Below are 15255 nucleotides of genomic sequence, written 5' to 3'. Positions count from 1 at the left end.
TTTCTACCCGTTAAATGATGATAGAGTCGAGATATTTCTGAGCATTATATTTTTAGTGCAATTTGGCTTAAACGCAAAATATACGCATTTGTGTATGAATTAAGTAAGGATAAGTAAACATTTTAAAGGAAAATAGTTATAATTGGCCACTGTGAAACAATCGAAATTATGCAGTATTCACAGTTATTGAATTCATGTATGCACAGGAAATAGTGGCACTACATTCGATAATCTCCATGAATTCAAACCTTTGCGTTTGCCTGTTTACCTAGCCAGTCACTACATGCAGAAGTCCGCGAATTAAATCTGAAAAAAATTTGCTATTCGCACAGTTAGTATGGTTGCTCAAAAATAGGGCAACTAAAAAGAACATTTACCTTTACATAATACAGCAAAATAAAAAAAAATAAGCTTAGGATAAGTGGGCGTGTGGTTATAAGCAGGAGAATACACCGAATGGTAGAATACAAGATTATGCAAATTTAGGTGGAAATAATATATAAACGTAACTTTGCCGCGCCGAAGGGTGCACGAGAGCGCTTCTTTACTTGCGGGCAACAATAAAACCTGTACTCTACAACTACTATAACTTAACAACTATATAACTTTATTAATTCTCGAATATATCAGACTTTTTATTACCAAGTATTATAATATGCATGCGAATCCTTTTTGCGGTGCGCAAATGTTAATTGATTACTTTCCAGCTGATGCGGGTGTTTCATCGACAGCTAGAAGCAAATCCCAATTACCCTCCTGATTGTTTCAACTAATGCATACATACACACGTACATATATATGCTAATGTCATATGTAGTTGTGTACTAATTAATTCTAATACGCGCACATGAATTCAAAAATCCGAACAGCTCAAACAACAAGCATTGCTCTTAAATCAAATCAAGCGAGAAATTTGTTTTGGTTGTGTAAATTTTTCCACGAGTTTAATTACTTACTTGTTTATTGCCATTGGTTATTTGGAATCAAAATCGGTTGAGACCGTTCAACGGAAACAAATAATAACACAATGAAAAACTGTAATTAATCGCAGCAAAGCACGGTACAGCAAAGCAAAAAATATGCTGTCTCCCAAAGCGTTAGAATAAATTACCCACTTTAGCTAAATACTTAATAATATTTTTAATATAGTCTGTAAGATTTATGTATCTCTAAACTGAAATAAATAACGAATAAATAATGAAATAAATAAATGAATAAAAGAATAAATAAATAAATGAATAAAAGAATAAATTAATAAATAATAAATATAAAAGGTGAAGTCCAAAATAAGCAAGAGTGACGACATAAAAATGTTTTTGTTAGTGCGTTGGAAGTTGTAGTACATCCCTACCTGACTTCCAGTGAATGCTTGGTGACATTCGGTTCAGTGGAAGCGAAGTTATTTCGTCTAAAGTGTCAGTATGTTTTGTGTCATCTGTACAAAAGTGAGTTTCGGACAAAGAGCTAATATCAGATTTTGTTTTAAAATCGGTAAAACGTTTGCCGAAACATTTGAATTGCCGAAAACAGTTTATGTTATTGCCTATCTCGTGCCAGAGTTCGTGAGTGGTTGACACGTTTAAGAGATGGTTGTGAGGACAATGAACAAATCAGTAATCACCGAAAACTCCAACGAAATTGTTCGTAAATTTATCAAAAATGAACCGGAATCATCGGTTTCGTTTCGAAATTCATGGAATCGAAATTGAATATCTCCACAACACCGTCTGTGTACGTTTCATTCCGCACAAGTTAACTGAGGACCAAAAATTGCTCAGAATTTAACATTTGAAAGATCTCATTAAAGAGGCGAGAAAATACGAGAACTTCCTTTACAACATTGTAACTGGTGATGAAACGTGGTGTTTCCAACACGAACTTGAAACTAAGCGTGAAAATGCCGAATGGAAGGCCGCAGACGAGTCACCACCCAAAAAATCGTGTTTATGTATACATACATATATAATAGGCGCGTACACCATTTTTGGGTGTTTGGCCGAACTCCTCCTACTATCTGCGGCGTGCGTCTTGATGTTGTTCCACAAATGGAGGGATCTACAATTTCAACCGGACACCGAACCGCAGATTTTTTTTATGAGGAGCTTTTTCATGGCAGAAATACACTCGAAGGTTTTCTTTCTTCATTTTGGTGTTTCACCGAGATTCGAACTTACGTTCTCTCTGAATTCCGAATGGTAGTCACGCACAAACCCATTCGGTTACGGCGGCCGCGTTTGGAGAAGTAAGAAATCAAGTCAATGCTCATTTGTTTTTACGATTATAAGGGAATTGTCCAGAACGAGTTCGGGCCAACGGGCCAAAACCGTCATTGGTATTTGCTATCTTGGCATTTTTAATACCGCAAAGGAGGAAGCTGGCGCTTATTGCATGATAATCGACCATCTCATCGATCCACTCTAGTGACTTATTTTTTCACTAGAGTCGCATTTCAACCATCAACCACTCACCGTATTTGTCTGATATGGCTCCCTGTGACGTCTACCTATGCGGAAAATTGCATTTGCTCATGAAATTAAAGCGTTTTACGAGCCTAGAGGTCATCCAAAAGGCTTGTACCGACATCCTAAGGACAGTCCGGATTCCGGTCAATGCCCTGAAATGCTCTTTCGAACAGCTTTTAGATCGCGCAAAACAGTGTATCGAGGCCAGAGGAGACTATTTTGAATAAATAAACTCGAAGTTATCAGAACAAAGCTCCTGTCGTTTTTATTTTAGCTCAGTCTTGTTTATTTTGGACTTCACCTTGTATAAATAAATAAATAAATAAAGAATAAAAAATAAATGAATAAATAAAGAATAAAAAATAAATAAATAAATGAAGAATAAAAAATAAATAAATAAATAAAGAATAAAAAAAATATAAATAAATAGTTTTGCTTTAGCCGCACAGCAAAGCGAACTCTCTGTTTGTTATGCCCGTGAATGTATCTATATAAATTTGTAGGCTCGCTTAAAAAGTTGAGACAAAACAGAGGATTATTACAAACAAAAAGAAAACAAAATTATAATTGGCGAATAAATTTCAAACAACAGGTGACACTTTAAGTTGACAATCAACTTCAACTTCCTACTTACCAGCAAACTCGGTGATTTGCGCATATTTGAACTGGTCTGTGGCACCAATTCCAGATGATTCGGTCTTTGAGGGGGCTTTATGTCCGTCACAGCAGTCAATGGCTCTGGAAAGGCAAGTAAAATTGAATTGGGATTTAATTTTATAATGGTTGGCATTTCAATATTATGAGAAAAGTCTCAAATTACTTTGAAATTTTAATTTAGATAATAAATAATAATTTCATACAATTGTAATTTAAATAATAATAATTTCATCAAGCACTTAAATGAATTGTGTTTTTTTTGTCTTAATTTTCTGATTTTATGTGGGCAAATTTTTCAAATTTCAATGCCACATACATGTATAAGTATATTGCATCATGCACATACATACATATAAGTAGTACATAAATGCGTACATAAGTAAATCACGAATTAGAATTTCTTAAAATCACCTTATACAAATTCTTTGGAAATAAACTGTTGTAAAGTATTTAAAAATCATAATTATTTATTTTAAATGGGACAAGGCCTTAAGTTACGAGCTATTAAAAGTTAATAGCATTTCTTATAGCTTAATATGAATACACAAATCCAAAAATTATATGATTTACACTGAAATACAATATATTAAATCAACCCTACAATAATAACAACAGTTCTTGCTATTAAATTAAAGTCAATTTCATTCGAGTATATACAAAACACACATGTGTTTGTATGTATGTATATAAGTATGCCAGTTTGGCCTCACTGAAATAACTGATTCCAGTTAACTTGCACACATTGCTTTCTAGAAAGCTCCTCATCTAAAGAGTATATATGTATTTACAATACAAATACAAATATTTAACATTTCGAGTAGAATTCTCAGTATACGACTACATAATGCGCACGCCCGCCTCATGAATTTTCAGTAGAAACCTAACCTTTGAAACCATTTGGAGCCGCAATAAAAACTATTTTTTATTTTTATTTTTTATTATTATTATTATTGCTTTTGTTATTGCTAATGGGCTTTAGCATACTTTAGACGCAATTTGTACTTCGCATTTTCAATTTTCAATTATGTGTGTATGTATGTACGTATAAGTATAGCAGATGATACAGGTGAACAGATTATACACATAAATGAACCGCTTAATTCCCTCGAGTGTATTAATCTATTTCGAAGGTTTATTTATTGAAGTGTGAAAATTGTGAGAACAAAAATGCTAGGTGTTGATGTATATGTTTGCGCATCATTGAAATACGCTGAAGTAGAGAATATTTGAGTATTCGTAAATATTTTTTGTATCGATTAGCAAATAGGAGCAAATGAAAATAAAGGGTGATATACGATTTTTTGGTGGTTTTTTGAGAGGCGGGGAAGCTTAAACAGAAATGAGTTAAACAAAACTTTTTTACTTGACTTTATTTGACAAATAATACTCGATTTTGATTTTAATGTTTGTGTATGATATCCGACATGTGGCTGCCATGACTGGCACATACATAGCGTAGTCTGAAGGTGCAATTTTCACACAGTAATTGCCGCAATAATGCACTCCTATTTCGGTAAAAACTGGACGAATATTGGCTCCCAAGTACTCAATTGTTTCTGGTTTTTTTGGCATAGGTATTCGACTTTACACATCCCTAGAGAAAATAACCTGAAGGAGTCAAATCACATGAACCATTGGCATGCCCGTTTCGTAAAATTAAACCCTCAATAAATTTAGTGCATGCTCTCGCGTACTGCTGAAATCACCCATTTATAAAAAAAATGCGCAAACGTAACTCCGGAGTGAGTTTATTATTCATGATTATACATAGAATTTCATGAAATTGCATATTATTGTTTAGGATCCATGAGATCCCGAACTAAGACACAAATCTAATTCATTGAATATGAAGAAAATACACGCCTATATGCATATTTACATATTAGCATTTTTGGCATATACACAGAATATAAATTTATTAATTTTTTATCAAAACTCTAATAATTGAAACCTTGATTTTGCTTTAGATGACTCTATTTCAAAATCATTTCACCAAATATATTAAAAAAAAATTAAAAAATATTTTTGCTCACACACTTCTGGTGAATTTTTTGTACTTTTAGACAATTGTTTTTTCTATTCCTTTTTATATTCGTATAAATGTTTAAATTACTCATACTCATCGTGGAAGCATACAGGTGAAGTAATAAGAGCAGTACGAAATATTTGATACTAACTCCTTGTGTGTCTGTTAAATTTAAAAGGGGTAAAGGACGGAAATATAAAAAAATATTCGAGTTTTTGAGTATTTAAAAGTCAGTTACTTGATGTTTTTGTAATAAATATATGATTAAAAAGTAATTATAATTATAATTAAGCAATCCATGAAGGCGGCGCAGTTGACCTTAATAACACAGTAGCTCATAAAAATAATAATTATAATAAACTAACTAACTTTAAGCATATGAACGTTTTTTTTTTATTCAAATGAGATATGAACTAACAAATTTTGGGGATTACGCTTCTATTTAGCACTGAAAAACAAATACTAACAATAAAAAATGGGCTTCAATGATTTTGCAGCAATTGTTTTGAAAAATAATTTGCAGAAACTTTATGATAGAAGTTCAAACTATTAATAGTACAGTAACATTCTAAATCCACGAAATAGTTATGCCAACGTAAAAAATTGAGTTCACATAAGGACAAGCAATTGCGGTCACGAATAACGAAAAATGTTGCGTGTGTAGACCGTTCCGAGTTCGAAGCATCCATATCCTCGCATTCTATATAAAACGTTCAACTGCCGATTAAAAACACTCTGAACGTATAAATCACTCCTTAAGTAAAAAAAAAAACACTAATCAAAATGATTCAAATAGTAAAAAGATTTCACACAAGTACATCGAGTACACCGAATGTATAATATAAAAAAATCTTGATAATTTCATGATTCGATGCAATTAAATACAAGAAATCGACATCAGAATAATCGATAATGTGGTTGCGACAAATGCAAGACGTCAATTTAAATTAGTCAATATAAGAGTTCAATAGGGTATTTTTTTTGAGAGCTTGAAAACACATGCAGCTAAAAGAACCCGATACAAAGATTAATCGCCTATTAATCTTCAAGCGCTTTCTTCAAAACTATTTACGAAAATGCGTCCTGCACTTGAAAAATAGTTTTTTTCTCATTTATTGGAAGCTCTACTTTATGACTGTGGAATAAAAATTTCTGAGAGAAGTTAGTTGTGCCAGATGATATGGCGTCATTAATCACTTGAAAAACACTTAAAAAAAGTGAAAACATTAAAAATGTAGCTCGCATATTAAAGAATGTTTGGTAAGTGGCACACTGCTTGTACATGAAATAATGAATACGCCTTCATCAGCCCACAGCCCAAAATACCACCGCTTGACTGATTTTAAATTATTTTAAATTTTTTCTGCATTTCACAAATTTTAAGTAATTTGATCATAAAAATTCAAAGGCAAAATTAAAAAAAAAAATTTTCAAGATAATAACAAAATTCGGCCCCCGTAGTCGAATGGGTTGATGCGCGACTACCATTCGGAGATGATCAGGTTCGAGTCTCCATGCCTGAAATACTAAATTACAGACAACGTTTTTTAATAGCCATCGCCCTTCGGCAAGCTATGAGAAAGTTCCGAGTGTATTTTTGCCATGAAAAAGCGCCTCATGAAAAGCCATTTTCCGTTTGGAGCCGGCTTAAAACTGTAAGTTTTCCTATTTGTGTATTTCTTCAAGATGCACACCAACGCGCTAAGCATCCAATATAGGGTGAGTGCCCATATTGTAAACGGTTTTTCAGTAAGAGCGCTTCTTTGAACTTTTTTGAATAAAACACAAACGGTTTGACTTTTTTAACTATTTTTTTTTTTATTATCGAGTTTGAACATATACATTTAAGTATGAAATTCGATTTCTTTTGCATGACCACCGCGTGCACGTTTTACGAAGTCCAATCGTTGAACCCAATTTTCGACCACTCTTTTGCATAAATCGGCCGAAATTCCAGCAATTTCGCGTTCAATATTGGCTCTGAGCTCACAAATCGTCGCCGGCTTGTTACTGTAGACCAATGACTTCACATAACCCCAAAACGGGACGGCTTGTTAAATGGACCGTAAAATGGCCGTAATGCTCTCAAAGTATACTAATGAAGTTTACAAATGACAAGCGAAAAATAAAAAATATTGCGTCGTTCGCCCTCCCTATCGGAAAATAGTTGAAGCGCACCTATTGAACAACCCTATATATATTATATATAAGTATAATAACGTAATTGCCCCATTTTAGTTCGACACTCTCTTCTTAGTTCTCGCATAAACCTTATTTATGCGCTATTTTTCCACATCCGGCTGCGTAATGATGATTTAGAACAATATCGTTTTTTGTCATCATAGCTGCACTAAGTAGATAATTCATGATACCGTGAATAATTTCGAGCGTGCGTAAACCCTTCATGACTATTTTGACACAAGCCAAACTAGTACTGGGAATTGAATATCGACAGAGAGACCCAATCTAATTGCGGTTGCTATATCTCCTGACTATTTTCTGTAGAGTTACGTGCCTTCTTTGGCTTGACACAATGTGCCCAACTACTTTTATGAGACTGAGGTCATTATTCAATTTAAAGTATTGTCGCGAAATTGGTTGCCACGAAGACTGAAAGAGCGCTAGTCAACTCGCTTCGCAAATTTGACAAACACTTGCTTGAGTGAGGCATCACACTTTCAATTGGTTAAATTCTAATAACTTCCAGATCGATAGGAAGAAACACTCTAAACAACTCTGAATAAGTAATAAGTTTTGTTATCATATGAATTTGAAATCATTGTTATTCTAGGCATTCATAAATGTTTCTTCTTTCACAAACTTAGTCATTTCATACTTTGAAAATTAAAATTAAACACTTTTTCATTCTTTTTTGACAATTAATGAATTTGAAATTGCGAAAAAACATGCAAAGGACGGTCATTCCACTGTGACATCATCCATCACACGAAAAGTAACTGCCCGAGGCTATGTTTGTAGGTGCGTGTGCATGCGCGCATATTTATATGTCATACGTATGTAAGCATGTGGGCATGTGGAATTGTAGATTCAAATATGAACTTCGAAATCATGCCCCCAAAGTCCTTGTTAAGGTCATGTGTTGAATATAATTTTAATGAATTATATGTATATATTAATTCTATTCTGTAAACAAAAGCAAACAAAAAAGTAAGGAAGTACCAAATTCGGACCGAACTTTATATACCAGCGCACATTTTATCACATGGAATCAAACAAACTCATAGACAATAAAAGTTAAAGTTGTGCGCATGGACGGATGAATGGAAATACATGTTTAAAACGGCTCCTCCCATTATTCTAAGCCTTTTGATATGTACTATATGTATCTGTCCATATTTATCTCGGTTCCTTTATACTGTCACACACAACCGTTATGTGAACAGAATTATGATACCCTAGTACACAAGTGCGCGCGGGTATAAAAACAAAAGCAAAGAAAGGCTGAATGAGGAATACAAATACTATATTATTCAACGCGTCTAGTTGACAGTTGAGATTGTTCCATTTTCCATCTTGTCTATAGGACTTAGCAGCAAAATCGTAAATATCTGTTTCTTTAGCCGCTGGCAACAATCAATCAGCAAGTCAACGTCAGCAAAAGTATATGGGTAGAGAGAAGAAATTGTGTGACCACAAATGAAACAAAGTTTTTCAGTTAATTATTTTTCAAATTGGATGAGCTCATTTCACTCAATAATGACGTGGCATCGAGTTTGTCCGCTAGGCAAAAGTGAGCAGTTGGGGAGGTGTCTACAGGAGGATATGGGTAATCGACATGTGCGTGCAACAATAGAGTGAGAGGCTTTGCGGGATATGGGAAAGCGGAAACTTATAATAATTACAGTACGGTTGGGAATACAAGTCCGCGTTTTAGATTTTCATTTTTCGTTGAACTTATATGCCTACCGCGCTCATTACAAATTTTTTGTTTCTGCCTAGTAAGCATATTACAGGTTTTGGAGCATGAGGAACGTCGACTATTGTACTATTGAAACTTTCCTTGTTTCCTTATTAAGTCAGTGAAACAATAAGTCTTTACTGGCCAGATACAATGTGGCGCAAAATTAGGGAAGATGTTATAATTTTTGCAAATAGTACGACGCTATCAATCATATTTGACACTTGTGAACTTGACAGCTGCAGTACACAAATATACAAGTAAAGGAGAGCTACACTCCGCAAGAGCGTGGAATCCTTGTGTCGATATTTTTGGCAATAATCGGTCGGTGGTATTGGCGCAGCGTAAATATCGAAATCGAATAGACGAGACACTGCAGTGCGTCACTGCCATCTGACTTGTCGTGCGGCTGAGAACAAAGCGGCTGTGGCTGCCGATGTCGCTGAGAAGGAAGAAACATCAACCAGACGACGGTATACGCAATTGGGCATCAACTAACGCCTTCTGACCGCCAGTCGCGTCTAAATTACTGCCAAGCCATTCTCAATCTCAGCAATCTCAAACTAATGGACGATTTTGTGTCGAAAGTCCTCACGAGCGACGGTTCGCATTTCCCATCTAAGCGGTTACGTCAAAAGCAAAATTTTCATTTTTGGGGCACTGAAAATCCGCGTGTGAAGCACAAAGAACCATTCCATCTACTCAAAGACTCTGTGTGATGCAGTGTTATCGACCCTAGTCGTATCATAGGAATAACCTGGATAGCTTCTTGATAGCTATCATGAGGTTGCGAAAAAATGTGAGAAAGCGACAACTACATACATGGCTGACGGGCTGCAAACAATTGTGCTAGTATCATAGGTGGGCACACTGCATTATAAATTTACTGCATTACAAAAAGCAGTAATCAGTAAAATTTTACTGATAATGAAGTTTAATTTGCATTACCAGTAAACTTTTACTGATTACTGAAAAACATTTGCAGTAAAAATATTTTTTTACTGATTACTGAAAAAAATTGCAGTAAAAATATTTTTTTACTGATTACTGAAATATCGAGCAAGCCATTTCTGAAACAGAGCCAGAAACTGTTCGCAAGAACTAGGAAGACTGGCTTCGCTACAGCGAAATGTGTTTCATAAATAATGAGATGTTTATTTTTTTGAATAAATCGATAAATTACCGAATCAAATTAATATTACTATTTTTTAATCCTTTACAGTGATCGATCCGGACCAAATTTAGCACTTCTTGTTTATTTAAAGAAATTTAACATGTCTTTCTTTTTTTACAAATTGCTTACTTTAAGTTTTCTTTCAGTATACACATATATTGTTTTCTTCTATAGTATTTTCAGCGTTCTTTGTATATCTATTATTTCAACATGCAACTTCAACTTACAATCCTTTCTAACCATCACATTTTCCTGCATGCTGACCACCTGCCGGACTTATCTATTATATTTAGCGTTTTTGCTTGCTTCGGAAGGCAATTAGAAAATTTTTTGTTCGTCTGCTCTTAAAATATTTCAATTTTTCTTATTCCAAAATTTCTTTACACTTCTTATAAATGTATATGAAATTATTTTCGTTCATAGTTAAGTAAGATATAAATATTTGTGCAATATAAGCATTTGTCTTGAACCAGCCACTGCTTGGTGGATTCACTAACGCAATAAATTATAAAAAGAATTTCGGAAAAAATGCGACACATGTTTACACAATGATTTTTATTTTTTTATTAATTTATCAAACCATTATTTATGGGAAAACGTGAATATATGCGGATTTTTTTGCGCATTTTTGCAGCTTATCTGTCATCCCACCAGCTAAAAATACACCAAGTAGCTCAACGCAATGTATGAGTCCAATGATTGCTGATATTTGTGAGCTCATGTGGCATTTAGTGTCGATGATGAAGTCAAGTGCTACCCCGAAGTACTGAGCTGATGTGTAATGATGCCATGGTTGTGATGTTTTTCTCATAATTTTTTGTTATGTTACTCAAGGCGTCGGTCCAAAGAGACATTAAAGCTTTTTATCTACTTTTTGTTTAAGTTATATATTTTTAGTAGTTTTCTGTTTTTTATTTTTTACATAAATTCTGTATACTTTTTTCATTTTTATTTATGATTTTTTTTCTCCTCTGTAGCTGAATAAAAGCTACGACATCTGTTATTTCCATTTTGCTATCTTTTACTTTCAGCTACATTGAAAAATTACAATTTTTGCTGGTGATGACGTCAAACTGCCATCGACATGATTGCCAACAGCTGAGCGACTCACTGCTGGGTGAAGAAAAGTATATTTTTCTAAGTTGGCCAAAATTCAAAATGATGTCTTCAATGCTGGTGCACAATTTTTTTTACCGAGGATATTCTACATAGTCGTGTCACGCTTTTCGTGTGGCTACTATGTATATGTGGTTGTGTTTGTGTGACATTTGTTGCTGATGAGTGCGTTGGATTACAGTATGAGGGGGAGTTACGATTTAGTTAGAAAGCTTTATTTTTTTGGAATTAAGTATTTTGAGGTTCAATTAGAACAAAAACTGGCAATTTATATTTTACATAATATTTATTTAATTTTATTTATCTAATTTATCTAATATTTATGTATAATAAATTGTTTCCTTAGCAGAAAATGTTGTAAAAACCCACAAATTACAATTAATTTAGTGGGTGTCTCATTAGGAACACCTGTTTTGAATTTAGCGCAATTATCATATTTTGTACTTGCCGCATAGCAATTGTTTTTTTGTTTTGGAGCAGTGATGTGTGAGCAAATACGTGGGTACGAGTTCCACGGAGTCATAGCATATAAAATTTGAAGTAAATTGGAGAAAAAATGGAGAAAGCTTTTATAGATGGTTCGAAAATATTATATAGCAAAATTTTGTAAAAGAAACTCACCTGAAAATACGATTTTTAATGCTTATTAGCCGATATCCGGCGCTTTGCTGCCGAGAATTGATTTTTGTCGTCAAACATCAGATGTTAGAACTAAATCATGGGGAAAACAGGTTGCGAAGTACAACTGAATTATTAGTCAAGAGCTTTGTGGTAGGCAATATGTTTTGTTTTTTCGCCTTCAGCACAACCAAAAATATTTTGTTTGGTTGCCCGACTTGTGAGCATGCATCATATAACTGGCAATGTGAAAAATACGGATCTTCTGGTTGATGGTAATATAATAGAAAAAGCGAGACGGATGGGTAATGGCAGTCATTTGAAATCAAATAGCATATCGGTGAGAATAATGAGAATGGGTTGAATGGGCACACCTCCTCCATCCGACTTTCCAATAAGAATGGTTGTGTCGGAGACATTTTCTTCACAGTAAATCTTGGGCTGGATTAACGTTCCGCAATCAGAATAACTGACACGCCGACTTTGAGAGACATTTTATGTAGTGGCACACCTGGAATATGCAACAAAGTTAAAAGCTCGAGAGAATAATTTACACCTTCGTTCACATTCATGGCTCTTTTAATCGGTTTAAATTACGTATTTGATTGCATTAACGCCGGTGTTTTTTGCTTTCAGAATGCGCTGCTGAATGGATGATACAACGACACAGAAGTCCAAGGGAAATGAAATACATTTTGTGATAACATCAAATGGTATTTTACCTACAAAAATATTCAACAGCTGATTGTCAAATGTGGCTGCTGATGCAAATCATGTAAAAGTACGTGTATATTATTAATCTTAAGTGTGAACATGTTTCCAATGATGCAATGCTTTGAGGTAAGCCTTTAACTCAACAACTGGTGTTGACGCAGGCTTCATAGGAAGAGTTTGTCGAGAGTCGCCAGATAATAAAATAGAGCCCGTAGGAACGGCTGGTCATATGAAGGCAAAATCTTTAAAAGTTCGATCAAGCACTCTTCCCGCGATATTTTGAGAGCCATAAAAGTATTTTGCAAATTTTTAGAACTTTAGCCATACCAGAAACTTTAAAAATGGTTCGACACATTACCGATGCACTGCAAAACACTGAAGCACTTTTCAAATTAAACTTCCTTCTGCAAATTTGCGTCTGGTATGCAAAAAATGTACGAATATACAAAGTTTCAAAAATTGAATTAAGGCATTGCCATGCAGCAAAATAATATCCTCCAGGTGCATTGTTCATGATTTTGAAAATTAACAAAATTGAACAGCACTTCTTCCCTCTACAGCTGGCGCGATAAGTTTTTAAAAAATGACAAAAAAAAAAAAAAAAAAAATAACCCAAATATGCTGGACAACAATATTTTTGGAAAAAATTTTGTTTTTTTTTAAATATTGTATATTTTAATATAACATAAAACTTAAAGAAATCTGTACCAAAATTTTCACATTGAATAAATTTCAAAATAATTAAATTTTTTCCAAAATTTGTTTAGTTCACTTCTTATTATACTCAACCCTACAAATAAACCGAATTTTACAAGAATTGATAGCAATGTGACAAAATACTTGGATCACTTGGCATAGAAGAATAAGAGGGCTTACTTTATGAACCAGACATAAAAGCTTGAGGCTAAGTCGGTATTGCATTGTTGAAAAATGCCTTAAAATGTTTTGTTTTACAACAGCTTTTTATAAAACGGTTGCCAAAATAGCTCGAAAATTATTCAATTGTACGTGTGTACGAGGGGTGTTTTTTATTGTTCGGGATTTGGCAACCCTGGTGTTGCAATCTGGCAACTGACAGCTGTATCGCAAAGTTTGACATTTTTTGGCTTTTACGTACTCAGAACGTTTTGAAATACCAGCGCTATTTGTGTTCTTTACAGTAACTTAAAAGATTCATCTCGGTCCAAAAATGGAATTAAATCGTGAACATTTTCGGGCGATTATTTTTTACAACTTTCGACGTGGATTAACTCAGCAACATTGCATGGATGAACTTAATTCATTTTTTGGCGATGAAGCTCCATCAAGGACCAGTGTTTATCGATGGTATGGTGAATTCAATCGTGGTCGTAGTTCACTCCAAGACGAATTTCGTGAAGGTCGTCCAAAATCAGTTGTTGTTCCGAAAACCATTGATGCTGTGCGCGAACTGATATTGCAAGATCGTCATGTGACCTATCATGAGATTGAGACAATCTTAGGCATTAGTGGGACCAGCATACATTCAATATTGCATAAACATTTGACTGTCAAAAAAATTTGTTCGCGCTGGATCCCACACAATTTGTCAATCGCTCAAAAAATACGATCGCGGGGCTTCGAAACACGTCTTTGAAATCGTGACAGGTGATGAATCATGGATTTACGTGTATGAACCCGAAAGTAAACAGCAGTCGACTGTATGGGTGTTTCCAACAAAAGTTGTTCGCGCACGAAGCACTTACAAGCACATGGTCGACTGTTTTTTCGGAAAAACTGCACATGTCGCAACGGTACCACTAGAACAACGCAGAACAGTAAATTCTGAGTGGTACACAATCATTTGTTTACCAGTTGTCTTCCAAAAAATTAGGAAAACCAATCGCCAAAGACGGATCACTCTTCACTAGGACAATACGAGCTCTCACACATCGGCTCAAGCAACTGCATTTTTGAGCACCCAAAACATCGAATTAATAGGTCATCCGCCGTATAGTCCTGACTTGGCACCGAATGACTTCTTTTTATTCCCGTACGTAAAAAACAAACTGAGAGGTCAACATTTTTCGACACCTGAAGAAGCGGTTGCGGCATTCAGAATGCATGTTTTGGAGGTACCTCATTCAGAGTGGCAAAAGTGCTTCGACAATTGGTTCAAACGCATCAAAGGTGTATAGATCTTCATGGAGAATATTTTGAAAAACAATAAAGTGTTTTTCGATGATTAAAATTTGTTTTTGTTCTCTAATCCCGACATATAAAAGGCACCCCTCGTACCTATATATTAGAAATTCGACGAAGTTACAAAGTTACCTAAACCTTATAAGCCACTTAACGAAATGCCCTCTTACAGGCAATACCTCTGTTGGCAGTATTGTCGAAGTTTTTTGAAAAAATACTTTTAAAATAACTAATTCCTATTCACCAATTCGGTTTCAGATAAAATCATTCAATGCTCGATCAAATACACAGAGTCGTAAGTACCATAGAAAGGAAAAAGTGTGGAACCGTTTTTTTTAATGTATCGCAAGCAAGTATGACATGAAGGGCTCTTCCAAAAGCTAAAGTCCATGCTACCAAACCAATATTG

The 15255-nt window shown here is 34.5% G+C and overlaps 1 protein-coding gene across 3 annotated transcripts in view; it reads right to left on the bottom strand.

Moving 5' to 3' along the window:
* Positions 1-15255, bottom strand: part of LOC129240372 (GATA zinc finger domain-containing protein 7) — a 58893-nt gene that overhangs the window by 14509 nt on the left and 29129 nt on the right. For all 3 annotated transcript variants that reach the window (XM_054876132.1, XM_054876133.1, XM_054876134.1), the window contains exon 4: positions 3097-3200. In XM_054876132.1, coding sequence (XP_054732107.1) covers positions 3097-3200 — 104 coding nt within the window. The remainder of the gene's footprint in view (positions 1-3096; positions 3201-15255) is intronic.

Source organism: Anastrepha obliqua, chromosome 3 (assembly GCF_027943255.1).
Source record: "Anastrepha obliqua isolate idAnaObli1 chromosome 3, idAnaObli1_1.0, whole genome shotgun sequence".
NCBI classification, from domain to species: domain Eukaryota; kingdom Metazoa; phylum Arthropoda; class Insecta; order Diptera; family Tephritidae; genus Anastrepha; species Anastrepha obliqua.
Note: the sequence above shows the minus strand (reverse complement) of the source record. Positions and strands in the feature narration are given on the sequence as shown.